This window comes from Rhagoletis zephyria, unplaced genomic scaffold, assembly GCF_001687245.7.
Source record: "Rhagoletis zephyria isolate East Lansing unplaced genomic scaffold, Rhagoletis_zephyria_1.1 Rzeph_scaffold_00070, whole genome shotgun sequence".
Lineage (NCBI taxonomy): Eukaryota > Metazoa > Arthropoda > Insecta > Diptera > Tephritidae > Rhagoletis > Rhagoletis zephyria.
Genome location: NW_016157154.1, coordinates 375,853 through 392,086, shown reverse-complemented (window position 1 = coordinate 392,086; position 16,234 = coordinate 375,853). Strand labels below are relative to the sequence as shown.

The 16,234-nt window shown below is 36.9% G+C and overlaps 2 protein-coding genes across 4 annotated transcripts in view; one reads left to right on the top strand and one right to left on the bottom strand.

Annotated features, from left to right (window-relative positions):
- Ca-alpha1D (Ca[2+]-channel protein alpha[[1]] subunit D) overlaps window positions 1–16,234 on the top strand; it is a 435,534-nt gene that overhangs the window by 106,349 nt on the left and 312,951 nt on the right. The gene's annotated exons all lie outside the window — the stretch shown is intronic.
- LOC108371609 (uncharacterized) lies at window positions 13,556–14,676 on the bottom strand. 3 transcript variants are annotated; one of them, XR_001848770.1, is made up of 3 exons: window positions 13,976–14,676; window positions 13,689–13,840; window positions 13,556–13,622 (listed from the first exon to the last, which is right to left on the bottom strand). XR_001848770.1 is itself a non-coding variant. In XM_017627201.1 (2 exons), exons 1-2 carry the CDS (start codon window positions 14,651–14,653, stop codon window positions 13,832–13,834), a joined length of 687 nt encoding a protein of 228 aa, XP_017482690.1. In that variant the 5' UTR covers window positions 14,654–14,676; the 3' UTR covers window positions 13,564–13,831. The 3 variants fall into 3 exon arrangements, 2 of the variants coding, with proteins under 2 accessions (XP_017482690.1, XP_017482701.1); XM_017627201.1 differs by having other exon boundaries at window positions 13,564–13,840; XM_017627212.1 differs by lacking the exons at window positions 13,556–13,622; window positions 13,689–13,840 and having other exon boundaries at window positions 13,985–14,244; window positions 14,306–14,676.

Here is a 16,234-nt window from a genome sequence, read left to right as displayed (position 1 = left end):
CAAATGCAGAAAATTGCATTAATGAAATGTTATACACATCAAATAAATAAATTTGAATAATTTGTTTACCATTTCACAACCGAATTACCAAGAAATAGAAACTCACCGCGATGCGATACAGAAATAAAAACCAACAGGGCTGCATTTTCTTGGTAAACAACACAAGCGCTCCGAGTAATCTGATCCGCAAAATTATTTTGTGAATAATAATAGTTGAAGAGTTTTTACACATGATTATCCCATTAACTCATAAGTGCAAAGTATTGTGATTATTTTTAGTTGAATATAATTGTATTACCTTAGACTTTTTTTAATGTTTTCTAATATTCAATCTTTTGGGACGCAAAAGTAACCATGCGTCCAATTTCTTGTGGGGAAATTTGGTCCCCATAAAGGACTTTCACCACGAAACAGCTACAAAAACAAAAACCTTTTCTACTGGTATACTGTGGGGCCCGTCCACATAGAACTTTGGCGTTGCGTTGGCGTTGGCGTCGCTTCAACAGCTGACTATGAATACATGAATTCAAATGCAGCCGTCCACATAGCCAAAATTCAACAACGCTCACGTCAACACAAAGCAAAAAGATGGCCAACTCTCAACTTTTCGCGTGTGTCGCTTGTCAGCTGCTGAAAATAAATAAAGTTATGTGAAATATTTTTCCTATTTAATCAAGTGCGGGCAAGAAATATCGTTTTTAATGCAATTATTGATATGAAATATATATATAATATATATTAGTGGCCCAAGCATTCGCTGCCAAGCGTTCATTGTAGCAAGCATACTTTTAACTTGCGTTCTGTCAAACTAACGCCAACGCCAAAGCCAACGCGAAAGTTCTATGTGGACCGGCCTTAAGTGTTACGAGAACAGCGCAGCCAGCAAAAAATCTGAAAATTAATCCGAAAACGGGAAGAAAAGTGGATGAAATGCGGATTAGGTCTACAAAAGTACCGAAAATGGTTGTGAAAAGGGTATGTTTTCGGCTATTTTTCTGATTAAATTTTTCGTTGACAAAACGTACGCTTAATAGCGAAATATACCACACAAGCGGCTTGACAAACCAAGCGATAAATCCCTTTGCTGCAAGCCATTTGTGTTGTGCATGGGGTTTGACGAGCCGCTGAAGGTAATTTTAATAAAAATCAACCATGTTGGAGTTTGATCAAACCGCTTGGGTTGTATATGGAAAGTTTAAAGAATTTGCCCGCACCACTAGTATACTCTAGCCACTTTAGGAAAGCCTGCTCTAAAATCGTGTTGAATCGCTCTTTCACAGTGTGAGTGTGAAGTTCCAAAGAATAACTAAAATATACACGTGCTCGAAGCTGCCGCGCTTGTTACGAGAACAACCCAGCCTGCATAAAATCCGAAAATTAATTCGAAAACGNTCTTCTTCTCAATTTTACGCTCTATTTTGCTTTTACGCTCTCGCTGCAATGTTTTACTGGAGAAGTTACTATACAAACCTAATGTTACTCGCATATTTTCGAGCCTGTATGTAAATTTTCGGGAAAAAGGTTAATAAGTATATTCATCTGCTGAAAAGATATTTTCGCAGATTCACAATTTATTTAAAATAAATCTATTAGCCCAATCTCCAATTCCATGTGAATAAATCTCCCCAGTGCTTAAATAATTTTCACCACATTAAATAGCTGCACAACACCCTAATTGCCGAAAAAACGTTGCTTGTAACACTAGTCCTTTATGGGGACCAAACTTGGCGAGAAAAAAATAGCTAAGTTTGTTTACTGGATATACTGAGACGTGAACGTTTTCGGCTATTTTTCTGAAAATTTTCTGATTAAACTTTTCGTTAACAAAACGTACTGGGGAACTACGCTTAAGAGCGAAATATACCAAACAAACTTGCAAACCAAGCGAAATATCCCTTTGCTGCAAGCCACTTGTGTTGTGCATGGGGTTTGACGAGCCGCTGAAGGTAATTTTCATAAAAGTAAAAATTTTGGATTTTCTGGCAGCCATGTTGAAGTTTGAGCAAACCGCTTGCTTTACTAGTTTTACCACTAATTTAATATTCCTTGCCGCGTTGCATGCATTTGGCAAGTGTCTTGTCATCTGATTTTTTTTAAATACTTCCATACTTTCGAAAAACCTCTTGTTCGCTTTCCAACGTTGTTCATATCCAGTGTGACCGCGGGCTTGTGAAAAATTGTAGCAGAGCAGAGACTTAAAATGTATCAATATGTATAATTTTTTTTTTTATTTTAAATATCAAAGTATCAATGTGGATTAAAACCAATAATTTTTATGAAAAGCCCTTTTTCAAAACAATTTAGCATTTATTCATTGCCAAAAGGTACACGTATCAGTTGTACTTGGTACTAGTATAATAATAATAACGAAATTGTCTTAGATGTATCAGTTCAACTGGGTATTAGTATAAAACAAGTAAGAAAGTCTAAGTTCGGGCGGAGCCGAACATTAAATACCCGGCGCAAATATTAAATATATGTTTTTTCCCCTTTCCGAAACCTACCGCTAGATGGTAAGCCGGGGTGTATCAATTTTGAGTAAATTAGCGTCCTTCAATTTCGAAATATTCAAGTTTCAAGCATTTCTGAAATTTACCGTAATATGAAAAGCGGCCGTAATTTTAGTCCGATTTCAATAATTTTCAACTCTTTGCTTTCATGTGGCAAGCACAATAACCACACCGAGTTTGGTACAAATTGGTAGAACGGTAACCGATATACATATATGTGATCATAAGTGGGCGGTGCCCCGCCCATTTTCAAAAATTTTACCATAAACGTATTTCTTGGTAAAGAATTGTTGCAAGCATCAATTTTCAATAAATTAGCTTATTATTTACTGATTTATCGAAGATTTTGAATTTCTCTAAATTACCGTTATATGGGATGTGGGCGTGGTTATCGTCCAATTTTAAAAATTTTCGGCAATTTTGTATGCTGTACCAAGGCCAACAACTGTGCCAAGTTTGGAAGAAATTGGTGCAGCGGTTCCTAAGATATACACATGTAACCAAAAGTGGGCGTGGCTACGCCCATTTCCCAAAAATTTATAATATTCTTATTTTTCGTCTAAAATATGTTGTAAATATCAATTTTGAGTGAATAATCTTCAGTAGTTACTAAAATATCGCAGTTTTCGTATTTCCGAATATTACCGTTATATGGGATGTAAGCGTGGTTATTGTCCGATTTTACAAATTTTCGGCCATTTGGTATGCTGTGCGAGGGCCAACAACTGCGTCGATTTCGCCCATTTTAAATACCAACCTACCTTGGATTAAGGGAAACCTACATACCAAATTTCGTTGAGATATCTCAATTTTTGCTCGAGTTATCGCGTACACGGACGGACGGACAGACGGACAGACGGACGGACAGACAGACATGGCTTAATCGATTTCTTTTTTCATCCTGATCATTTATGTATACATTTGTCTATATCTATCTCGATTCGTTTTGGCTGTTACAAACAACCGTTATGTGAACAAAATTAATATACCCTTGTGCACAAGTGCGCTCGGGTATAAAAATTACTGTGATGTGCATTTGACCGGACCTACCTATGGTTATGTATTTCGATCCGCACAATTCGAATTTAAAGTCCGTTTGGCCTATATACCTCCTAGATTTCGATAAAACTTCAAAAAAAAAAACCGTAGAAATAGTGAAAATCGGCAATACAAAACGGGGTTTTGAAGTTTTCTCGAAATGTAAGAGGTATATTGGCCAAACTGAATTCAAATTCGGATTCTGCGGGTCGAAATACATAACCATAGGTATGTCCGGTCAAATGCACATAACACTAATTTTTTTTGTGTGCCGGTGTTATTAGTGCGAGAGCTTCTTCAGGCGAAATACCTTTAGGACACTTCTTTGCCAATATGAACTTCTTAATAGCAGTACCTCTTTCTGGAGAAGCACTTAAAAGCTCATTAAGTAGCGTAGCTCATTTTTAATTCAGTGGCCAAAAAGAAATACATCTGGTTCGATAACTTTCGAAAGCTCATTAGATTTCTTTATTTTAACTTTTGGGCAACAATCTTCAAAACTTTTAGCTGGCCTACCAGCAGAAAATGTCGGCTTATCAAACTTAGAACACACAAATTGTGACAAGTCTATTTCAAATTCGAGCCAATCTTTATTTGCAGTAACAAACCGCTCTCTTTTTCGGAAAACTTTTGTCCACTTTAGGTCCAAATTCTGAATTAACTTCGCACGTATGATTTCAATTTAACAAATTTGATTCTATCACTAAATCCCAAACTGATATTCCCTGGTACAAAATCCATTATTCCATCAAGTCTTTCATTTTTAGGGGTCGACAGCCAAAAATCAAAAATTTCCTGTCTTGAAATTTTAGGAGTCATTTTGAAAATTTAAAATAAATGTATGGGTGCCGCAGCTAGCCGCAGGATTTTTTTGTGGATTCTAATAGTATATACATCAATTGAGAGAATAAGTATAGTATGCGATCTACATTCCGCCATATAAGAAAGATTTCTTCTACAAAAACAAAAAATATGATAATTTGGTACTCAACAAAAAGATTAAAACTTTATCAGCTCCAAATAAATATGTGCGTCGACTTCGGTAATAATTTTTACATTTCCTGAATTTTCTTACTTAAAACAATGACGGAAAAAAAATGAAGTTAAAACAAAGTTTCTTTAAACAAGTTATTGAGCCTTAAAAATACTCGGTTTTGGTTGCACGTACAATTTCATTTTTGACTTATTGCTTACTATGACTTTTGGATACCGTTATGTTTGTATGTAGCCAAATTTTTTCAAACAAATTTATATTTACTCTTAAGTAGACAATATTCTTGCATATTTGATACAAATTTTATTGAAAAATTACAAACAAAAAATTTAATTGAATTACCCTAGCTTTGCACATTGGACCACTGTGCGTCGCCCGTGTAATTTTTCATATATACAGTAGTGGAAAATAAATAGTGACACGACATTTTAACAAATTTTTCCTATTTGTCTTTTGTTTATTTAATATTTATTATATTTTATAAAAGTATAGCCCATTATCTAACAAAACCATACAATGTAGGGAACCTTCCAAGTTAACGCTGATAATGCGCGTTAACGCTAAGAAAATAACTTTTAGAGCCAATTTTACGAAAGCAATTTAAGGGAAAAATTATTAAAATTTTTTCGAATTTTATATGGAAATTGACAGACAATAAAAAATTATTTTCCATTTAAATTGCTGGTGAAATGTATATTTTAGAATTTCTAGCAATTCGCATGAAACCCCTACAAATAAACAAAGTAAATCATAAAAACTTATGTAACTTCGAAGTTAACGCTAAGAAAATTGATAACAGCCCTTCAACAGCTGACTATGAAGACAGCAAGATATGAAATATATACATAATATATATTAGTGGCCCAAGCATTCGCTGCCAAGCGTTCATTGTAGCAAGCATACTTTTAACTTGCGTTCTGTCAAACTAACGCCAACGCCAAAGCCAACGCGAAAGTTCTATGCAGCCAGCAAAAAATCTGAAAATTAATCCGAAAACGGGAAGAAAAGTGGATGAAATGCGGATTAGGTCTACAAAAGTACCGAAAATGGTTGTGAAAAGGGTATGTTTTCGGCTATTTTTCTGATTAAATTTTTCGTTGACAAAACGTACGCTTAATAGCGAAATATACCACACAAGCGGCTTGACAAACCAAGCGATAAATCCCTTTGCTGCAAGCCATTTGTGTTGTGCATGGGGTTTGACGAGCCGCTGAAGGTAATTTTAATAAAAATCAACCATGTTGGAGTTTGATCAAACCGCTTGGGTTGTATATGGAAAGTTTAAAGAATTTGCCCGCACCACTAGTATACTCTAGCCACTTTAGGAAAGCCTGCTCTAAAATCGTGTTGAATCGCTCTTTCACAGTGTGAGTGTGAAGTTCCAAAGAATAAGTAAAATATACACATGCTCGAAGCTGCCGCGCTTGTTACGAGAACAACCCAGCCAGCATAAAATCCGAAAATTAATTCGAAAACGTGAACGTTTTCGGCTATTTTTCTGAAAATTTTCTGATTAAACTTTTCGTTGACAAAACGTACTGGGGAACTACGCTTAAGAGCGAAATATACCAAACAAGCGGCTTGACAAACCCAGCGAAATATCCCTTTGCTGCAAGCCACTTGTGTTGTGCATGGGGTTTGACGAGCCGCTGAAGGTAATTTTCATAAAAGAAAAAATTTTTGATTTTCTGGCCGCCATGTTGAAGTTTGAGCAACCCGCTTGCTTTACTAGTTTTACCACTAATTTAATATTCCTTGCCGCGTTGCATGCATTTGGCAAGTGTCTTGTCATCTGATTTTTTTTAAATGCTTCCATACTTTCGAAAAACCTCTTGTTCGCTTTCCAACGTCATATCCAGTGTGACCGCGGGCTTGTGAAAAATTGTAGCAGAGCAGAGACTTAAAATGTATCAATATGTATAATTTTTTTATTTTATTTTAAATATCAAAGTATCAATATGGATTAAAACCAATAATTTTTATGAAGCCCTTTTTCAAAACAATTTAGCATTTATTCATTGCCAAAAGGTACACGTATCAGTTGTACTTGGTACTAGTATAATAATAATAACGAAATTGTCTTAGATGTATCAGTTCAACTGGGTATTAGTATAAAACAAGTAAGAAAGTCTAAGTTCGGGCGGAGCCGAACATTAAATACCCGGCGCAAATATTAAATATATGTTTTTTCACCTTTCCGAAACCTACCGCTAGATGGTAAGCCGGGGTGTATCAATTTTGAGTAAATTAGCGTCCTTCAATTTCGAAATATTCAAGTCTCAAGCATTTCTGAAATTTACCGTTATATGAAAAGCGGCCGTAATTTTAGTCCGATTTCAATAATTTTCAACTCTTTGCTTCTATGTGGAAAGCACAATAACCACACCGAGTTTGGTACAAATTGGTAGAACGGTTACCGATATACATATATGTGATCATAAGTGGGCGGTGCCCCGCCCATTTTCAAAAATCTTACCATAAACGTATTTCTTGGTAAAGAATTGTTGCAAGCATCAATTTTGAATAAATTAGCTTCAATATTTACTGATTTATCGAAGATTTTGTATTTCTCTAAATTACCGTTATATGGGATGTGGGCGTGGTTATTGTCCGATTTTAAAAAGTTTCGGCGGTTTTTTATGCTGTACCAAGGCCAACAACTGTGCCAAGTTTGGAAGAAATTGGTGCAGCGGTTACCAAGATATACACATGTAACCATAAGTGGGCGTGGCTACGCCCATTTTCCAAAAATTTATAATATTCTTATTTTTCGTCTGAAAATTATTGTAAATATCAATTTTGAGTGAATTATCTTCAGTAGTTACTAAAATATCGCAGTTTTCGTATTTCTGGAAATTACCGTTATATGGGAAGTGGGCGTGGTTAAAGTCCGATTTCGCCCATTTTCAATACCAACCTACCTTGGATTAAGGGAAACCTACATACCAAATTTCGTTGAGATATCTCAATTTTTGCTCGAGTTATCGTGTACACGGACAGACGGACAGACGGACAGACGGACAGACAGACAGACATGGCTTAATCGATTTCTTTTTTCATCCTGATCATTTATGTATACATTTGTCTATATCTATCTCGATTCGTTTTGGCTGTTACAAACAACCGTTATGTGAACAAAATTAATATACCCTTGTGCACAAGTGCGCTCGGGTATAACAGCAAAAATGTCTTACATATAATCTTATTTTTAGTTTAAATACTTTTTGTACTTATTGGACTCAGAATTCATTTTTTTAATAACTTTTAAGACATTTCGAAAATGTTATGCATTCCACCGGTGGCAAAGTGGAGCGATTTGTTCTATTTGTTTTGATCAAATTCCGACCTAAGAATATGCGCTCTACAGCGGCAGTACGGCAAACATAACAAGTTAAAAATAAAAGAAGTTAGTTCGAAATATAAAAAGTTATTTAGAGTATTTTTTTAGCTTGCTTACAAAAACTATTATATGTCTTCAACGCAATCTACTTTATTATCGAATTTAAAAAGTTTTCATTGTTTACAAATTTTCTCTTTGTCGCTTTCTATGTACAAATTAAGAAAATTGTTTTAAACTGTTAAAAATGTCGGATTAGCGCTTTCTTTATATGACAATCATTGGTCATATGCAAGGCTTTTCAAAATTTCACTGTTAAAATCAAATCACTTTCTTATTTACAGTTCAATATAACATTGTTGAATATATCGAGCCCTAACCGCCAAAAGGGCGTAAGCGACAAAATGTTTGATTTTCTTTTTTTGACAGAAATCGATTACTTACGACCGTACGCACCAGCTGTCAAAATTTCAAAGTCCTACGAACAACTGTTACCAAGCTATGGGAAAGAAATTTTGGCTTAAATGCCCTATTGTTCTCTGTTTACATTTTTTTGTGCACGCAGTGTCGGTTAAGCCTTTTTCTCCGTGAAAAATGTTTCTTTGCAGAGAGGGAATTGGCACACTTTTGTGTGAAAGTTTTGAAGTGCCTCTATTTTTCTTCCAAATATGGACTATTTGCATACAAAGGCAAATACATATATTCGTGGTAGATTAAGATTTTGAATCAAAAGGATAAAAATATAATAAATGTATATGGGGTTAAAAAACTTGGTTGTTGCAGGGCTTAACTAAAGGCACACTCGTCCCATACAGCGACACCGATTCTTCTGAAAAGTTAGAAGAGGACAATTCTGGCTTCGTTTCTTATGTTAGGTTAGGTTGATGTGACAGTCAGTCCAATGACTAACTCACTTAGAACTTGCAGGTCCATTGTGATACCACTGTGAAATATGGGAACCTCAGTGACTATTCTGCACAGAACCATTTTCAATCTCTTATGAAGCATAGGATTGGTTTTATTCCTACACCGGATAGTTCCGTGGGAGAGCTGAAAAAGTGCCTACCTAGAAAGCTCGCTCTGCTCTTAGCTTAAGCTGGGCAGATATAGAAGAAGTTCTGAACTGTTTCTTCCTCATCTCTGCAACTTCTGCAATATATATGGGAGAATATTCCTAATCTCTAAACGTGATCACCAAATAGTCAATGACCGGTTACACAAGCCTTGACCATCAAAATGTCCTCCCTTGAGACTAAGCAGCCCTTCAGGTTTTTTCCTATCAATTTGTGGCCATAGTAGCCTAGTTGTTGTACAAGTACCCTCCCCTAACCATGACCTATTGGCCCCTTGAATGATGTTATTTCTAATCCTTAATTAGCAGGCTGCCATGACCTGCTTTCACATGGTGGAAGATTGGTACCTGTCCCCGCAGCTCCAGCTAACAAATGATTGGAGACCTGTCTGCACGGGCATCCTAAGCGAGTCGCTTAAGCCCCGTCTGCCTCCTAACAATGGCGGTCTGGCCCCTGTCCTGCTCGAGGCTAAAGCAGAAGACGAAGCCACGCCTGTCGGTTTTTTTTGGAGGACCGTCCTCTTTACTGATTCTTTGTTTGGAAATTTCACTCATAATCTTGGTCCTACGAGTACCGGACAAAGGAGGTCCACTTGCACAGAGGTTTGTGTGCAAAGATAGAGCTATATAGAACCGGAGGTCGCCAGATATTCGGAGCACTCCGTTCGAGACTGGGCTAGTTATTAATCTGGGTCCCCAGCCAGGCTGAACATCAGCACGGGTCGTCTAACACCTTGTTCCAACCCGGAGCCTTTTTCAAGAGGTTCGCTGCTTCGTTACCACTATAGGCGACGATCAAAACCATTTCCATATGTTGAGGAACTTGAGCACATGGCACTGATTTCTGATCTTCGCTGGACACTGTTCTGACATCGTACAGAGCCTAAAAAATGTGGTGCCCATTACCAGTCGGCACCCTCGTGGAGGGTTCAGCCGGAGCATTTTCGCGTGTTTAATCAGGCAAAAAAGGTTTTTGTTAATGCAAAAAATGTGTGTTTTTTATATCTCTTTTGGCTTAACCACCGCAATTGCGTGCTGTAGCCTTTTTGTGTGACGGCAAAAAGGGCGTAAGCGACAAAATTACTTGTTTCATTAAAGATGGGCAAATAAAACCACCAGTATAATATGCCTAACATCAATCTTAACTTGTTCATTAACCTATACGTTAGTATCTATAGCAGTGATTCCCAAAGTGGTCCAGATGGACCCCCAGGGGTCCACGGGAGACTCGACGTGGGCCACGGTGACGTGAAAGATATGGGGATCCATGAGTTGTAAATGGGGCTCCACGAAAATTTATCTGGTTTCGATGTAAAGAACCAAAATGGTTGCTTGATAGCTTCTTTATTTAACTTTAATTTGTTTGAGTGGTGTATGGTGCTCTTGATGCACTGCTGCACTTACCGTCACCTTGTGTTTTCATACGAGGGGAAGCCTTAGCACTCCCACCTTCGGCAATCGAAGCCACCATCAGCGAGAGAGTATTTTGATGTATTTACGAGCTCTATTTTTTAAAACCTACAGGTTTGTAATCACATTATTTTTATAAATAGAACACAAGAAAATATTTTACTGTTATTTTGGCCACTCTGAGTTTAGTTTTTGAATTCTCCCGCAAGTTTACATTGTTGGATCTAATTATCACATTTCATTTTTTTACGAGCTTTGGGAATATTTAGAAATGTATCAACAGGGGGTCCACCGAAACCAGTAAATTTTTGAAAGGGGTCTACGAGAAAAAAAGTTTGGGAACCTCTGATCTACAGTAACTTCAGTGTTATCAAGAAAAAACCGCCTACTGAAAAATTTACTTTTTGTCGCTTACGCCTATTTGGCGGTTAGGGGTCGTTATATATATATTTTTTTTATTAGGACTTTACTTAAGTGTGCTATTGGTATCTTCGTCTCTGCGGCAAAAGTAATATATACTTCCTTAATAGGTAAATGATTATCTGTAGCTCGTTTCTGTAACAATTCTCTACCAATGCGAATCGAGATATGAATTCGCCGCCCTGTTCTCTACTGCTAATGAGTAATAGAGAACTGCGTATATTCTCTACCAGTAGAGAAATAATCGGTAGAGAAAAGTTACAGAAACGAGCTACTGGGTTGCAAAGGTCTCTATCAGCTGAGTCACTTTAATACAGTTTGGTTTGAAAAAAAAGACGATATAAGTTTGTAGTTACTTTCAAAATTGTTATATATATATTGTTGTTGTATAATTTACTTTAAAATTCTATGTTGATTCGATTGGCAATATCCAAAATATTTGCCAAAACTAATAAAATTAATTTTTATTGGTGCGGAATCAAATCAAAAATATCGATAGTATCGTCGATAGTTTGCGAACTCTACATGGCAGTGCTGGCAATCTACATAAGTGTTGTCATGCGCTACGCAACCATATCGCTTGTGGGGCCATTACACCATCTGCCTATGGAAAAGTAATACTTTAGAGAATGTGTGCGACCTGCCCGTACTTTTATGTATTGTATTATAATGGATATAAAGCCTCCTTTCTCTTACTTTAGGTTTAACTGGGGCTCACTTGCACAATTGAGAGATTGTCCTTTGTGATACCACATTCTGAATGGCACCCAATACTTAATCGATAAAACGCCCCGAGCCGATTCTATATTTACGGATTCGGCTAAACTCAATGCCCCACAGCTTCTCGGGGTCTTGCAAACGCTGGGAAGGTAATGTTGAGGTGATTCTATCTCGTCGTTTCCAAGGCAACTGCGGCGTATGGGGTCCGGTCGTATGCTCAGCATTATTGCGTGAATACCGATAGAACAGTGATCCGTTTAAACCCCCACCTAAAGTGAGATCTGTGGCTTTTCGTGTGTGAGGAGTGCCCTCGACAGCCCCCTGCCCACCCTCGGCCGGAAGGACCTTGCGATCGCACATGTTCTGGTTTTCTCCCAGCGCTTGCTGAGCTGACATGAGGCCCATCTATCAAAGAGTGTGCCACAGGTGAACAATGGCACCCCCACAGTTCCCCGCAATGTCGCTTTGACCCGGAACCCAAATTAATTTAATACAGAAGTATTCCGACGAGACCGAGAAAGAGAGCATATATTCCTTAACCAAGTTAGAGCGCACCTCCACCGTGCTCAAGGCCCTGATAGCTGCTTGGCTATCAGAATAAATGCTCACATGCCTGACTGTCATGGAACTCCGGAGCAGTGAATCCATCGCCTCCCTGATAGCAGCCACTCCTGCCTGGAATACACTGCAGAAGTCCGGGAGCCTGGACTTTCGTGCTGATGGAAAGTTCTCGACAGACATTTGCCGTCCAGTTTCGATCCATCCGTGAAGAAGAGGTTACCGCTCCCCCTCTCCAGAAGTTCCACCCAGCCCAATCCTCCCTTTAGAGAAAGTGGGCAAAGAAGAAGCTCCTAGAAGTCATTTTGGTGGCGGACTAATCTGTGAGCCCACTAGAACTCCAGAGTATCCAGTCCTTAAGTCGGTCAACCAATCGGTTTCCCTGAGTCTAAAAACTATTCGCGCAGTGGAAATTTTGCCTGCAACGTCGACAAGCACTGCGTTATGTTCAGTGCTAATATGGGGGTGGTCCGCCGTAACCCACAATTGAAAGTCGCTGATTACGTTTCTACAAAAAAAAATTGGCTGATTTGATTACACCAAACAAATTGCCAAATTTGTGGCAAGATGATGAAGATTTTCAGAATGGTAGGAGAATCATAAGTCGCCACTGATACTGCAGAGCGTGGTGTAAACAGGTCCAAGATTACAATAAATGATTGACAAAAAAAGAAGACAAACTGCAATATTTAATACAAGTCGGAAAAGATTATAATCGCCAATTTCCATCACTTACAACACGGTGAATTCATATAATCGCAAAGCACAAAAGCAAAAACTATATTAGCAAATTATACGTAAAATGACAATAAGAACACCAACAAATTTACTACAAACACATCATTTTGAAAATCAGTACAAATTCGCATTGGAATCAGCCGCTCTAGTAACACCACCTTATATGAATTCGTCTTGAGTTATAACCAGGGAACGGCTTTTTAGGACCTAAAAACCTATAAAAAAGGCAAAATAAAATAACGAAATAGGACGGAAAAGGCAAAAAAAAGGTATTGCAAAAAAAGCAAAATAAGGCACTAAAAAAGACAGAAAATACGAAGAACAATCAAAAATTACATTTATTTTAGAAATGTTTATATTACAAGTAAAATGAGAAAAACTATGAACTAATTTCATTATATGAAAAATTTGTACTTTGAATCTTTGACTATTTTATCATTTCGAGTTTTTAACTCATAAAACTTTAATCTGTATAGTTGTAGTAACATTGAACCACAAGATGCATTTTGAAGTTTTCTGGCAGCATTTTCATTCGATTTTCGCGAAGAAAAGCCTTGAATGTACTAAATGTGCGCTCGACGTAAGTTGATACAAGTGGCGCCCAATTTAAATATGGAACGTTTGAAACGTTCATATTATCAGGAATAAGGGCGTTTGCCTCACACTTAACAATTTTATCCACACCCCTTATTGTCTCCAAGCCTAAGTTAGCTGAGAAAACGGCTTTGAATTTGTCCAACACCAATTTGGCAATAGGCCCCTGCGCTTCTATAAGCCGCTTCTCAATGTTATCCAAAATATTTAATACCTCACCAACTGGAGTTCCTACAATTACATAAAAAGTGTATGTGAATTATTAATTTTTTACTGAGAATTTGGTTTTTCCACAACCTGTTTTCTGTAGACGTTCGAAAACTTTTTCCTCTAAAAGAAAACCAAAATTGCATTTTATATATATCAAATTCCCCTGAACCGATTTTTTGCTCAACAATTGCTTCGAGAAACTGACACATGCTGCATCGTCCGTTATTTGGTCAATTATTCTTTTGATGGAATCATAGTTTTCGGCATAATATACGGCTGCAATTAGCCAAAATGCCCCATCGAGTTATCACCTGTATAAATTTACAAATAATTATAATTAAAATTAACAACAATAGCAATTTATCTTGACATACCGGGTGAGGAGGCAGAGGAAGATTGGGTTCCATTTCTTTGAAAACTGCCACCCTGAATGGGCTTTTCAAGAAAACTTTTTTTAAGTTTGAAATTAAGACGTCAACATCTGAGTACTTCGAGCGTAGAGATTCGCAGACCCGGTGTACGCCATGTGCGACGCAGGTGATATGAATCATATTAGGATAAAGCAGCTTCAATGATGACGCACTTTTCTTCATGTAGGGTGCTGCATCAGTCACAAATACCAACACTTTTTCACGTTGGAATCCTATTGGCCATAAAATGTGCATAGAATCGTCAAACAATGTTGCGATTGTTGATGAGTTCACCTTATCCAACACCTCCACCGTCAAGAGATAGCCGCGTCCGCTTTCACGCAACGGTCCAACAATAACGTTGGTTACACTGCGGCCTGCCTTATCTGTAGTTTCATCGATGGACACAAAGATGGGGCTTTCTCCTATTTCTAAACGAATTTTCTGCAAAACGGACTCGTAACAATCCTTCACGTAATTTTTTCTAAGAGTTGATTCATCGGGAAGGGATTCCTGAACGTATTTTTCAAAGAATGATTTGAATTCCACACTCTTCAATTTATAAAGTGGAATTCCGCATGCAATCATCATTTTAGTAATATCTGCGTAAAATACATTCTTTTCCACAAATGGTGCTATCATTTGGGTCTTGTTTTTCTTTATTTGTAATCNATTTTCTCCAAAACGGACTCGTAACAATCCTTCACGTAATTTTTTCTAAGAGTTGATTCATCGGGAAGGGATTCCTGAACGTATTTTTCAAAGAATGATTTGAATTCCACACTCTTCAATTTATAAAGTGGAATTCCGCATGCAATCATCATTTTAGTAATATCTGCGTAAAATACATTCTTTTCCACAAATGGTGCTATCATTTGGGTCTTGTTTTTCTTTATTTGTAATCCTTTTATATGTTTTTCACTTTTAATATGCTGCTGAATATAATATTTTTTTTCGTGATTAACTTTTACTGAACAAATATTGCAAAATAAAACGGTCCCATCAGTACAAAATACATCCGAACCAAACTCGGCAATCAGAGTGTGAATTTTTAAACTCTTGGTAATTTTAGACTTCGGCATTGCTTTTTTAGTTTTTACACTGAATAACTTTTTGTTTCAAATAACGGCTGGCAAACTCTATTGAAGTAAAACAGTTGTTAGTTGTGCACATCAGCAACTGTGTTGATAGATTTTAGCACGCAGCAGAGTGACATGAAAATTTATTTAAGCTTAAGTATTCACTACTTACACACTGCGTTTTTCTATACATACTAATTTTCGAATATGGGCATGTGTATATTTCTTAATCTTTAAAAAAAATTGTAAATGCTATAATCACTTTTTTAAAGGTAGAAAGGGCAAAAAAAAAGGCAAATATCTTAAAACAGGCAAAAAAGGCAAATATCTTAAAAAAGGCAAAAAAAGGCAAATATCTTAAAAAAGGCAAAAAAAGGCAACATCAAATGGGTATATATGGAATCACGGAAAGCTAAATCGTGGACATTCTTGATCGAATATACTCTATCTCTTTAGCAGAAAAAAAGGCAATTTCCATAAAATCCGTTCCCTGGTTATAACAAATAATTTATAAACTATAAAGAATTACAAATAAAAAAAAAACAATATTTGGACCTTTTCAAACTTCTGACTCAAGGCGCAAATTTTAATGGCCTGCAATTGGGCTCACACTTTGCATATCGTAGTTATCCCTTAACTTAACGTTTTTAGGGAGTGTCACGATTAAATTTACAATTTTTGTAAAATAGTTTCATTAGTCTACAAGTAGATACAAAACTGTACTTTTGGCAAGTTTTGAAGACTTTTGGTAGGAAAGATGCACCGTGAGTAAAAGGCTAAAGTCCATTGTCAAGGAATTGATATATATACATATGTACATAGAAAGGCTTTGATTTCACCAACTGTCAAATATATTTATATATGTATGTATATATTTATAAAACTGAAAGGAGCATTCGATAGTACGAAAAGAGTTTGCTTGAACATATGTATATTTAATACTTCTATAAGTATATTGGCAGTAACCTATCTGCGCAATGTGTTTGGATTCAGCAATCAAATGAAGAAAGTTTTGAGCCAAATGTAAGTTTTGCGCGTACGCAGGTTTTCCATGTATTAGTATCTGTGAATACCCAGCAAACATTTGGAGTCATAAATGAGTCTTTAAGGAGTCCTTTTTCGGAGCCATTACGCTCATAATGAG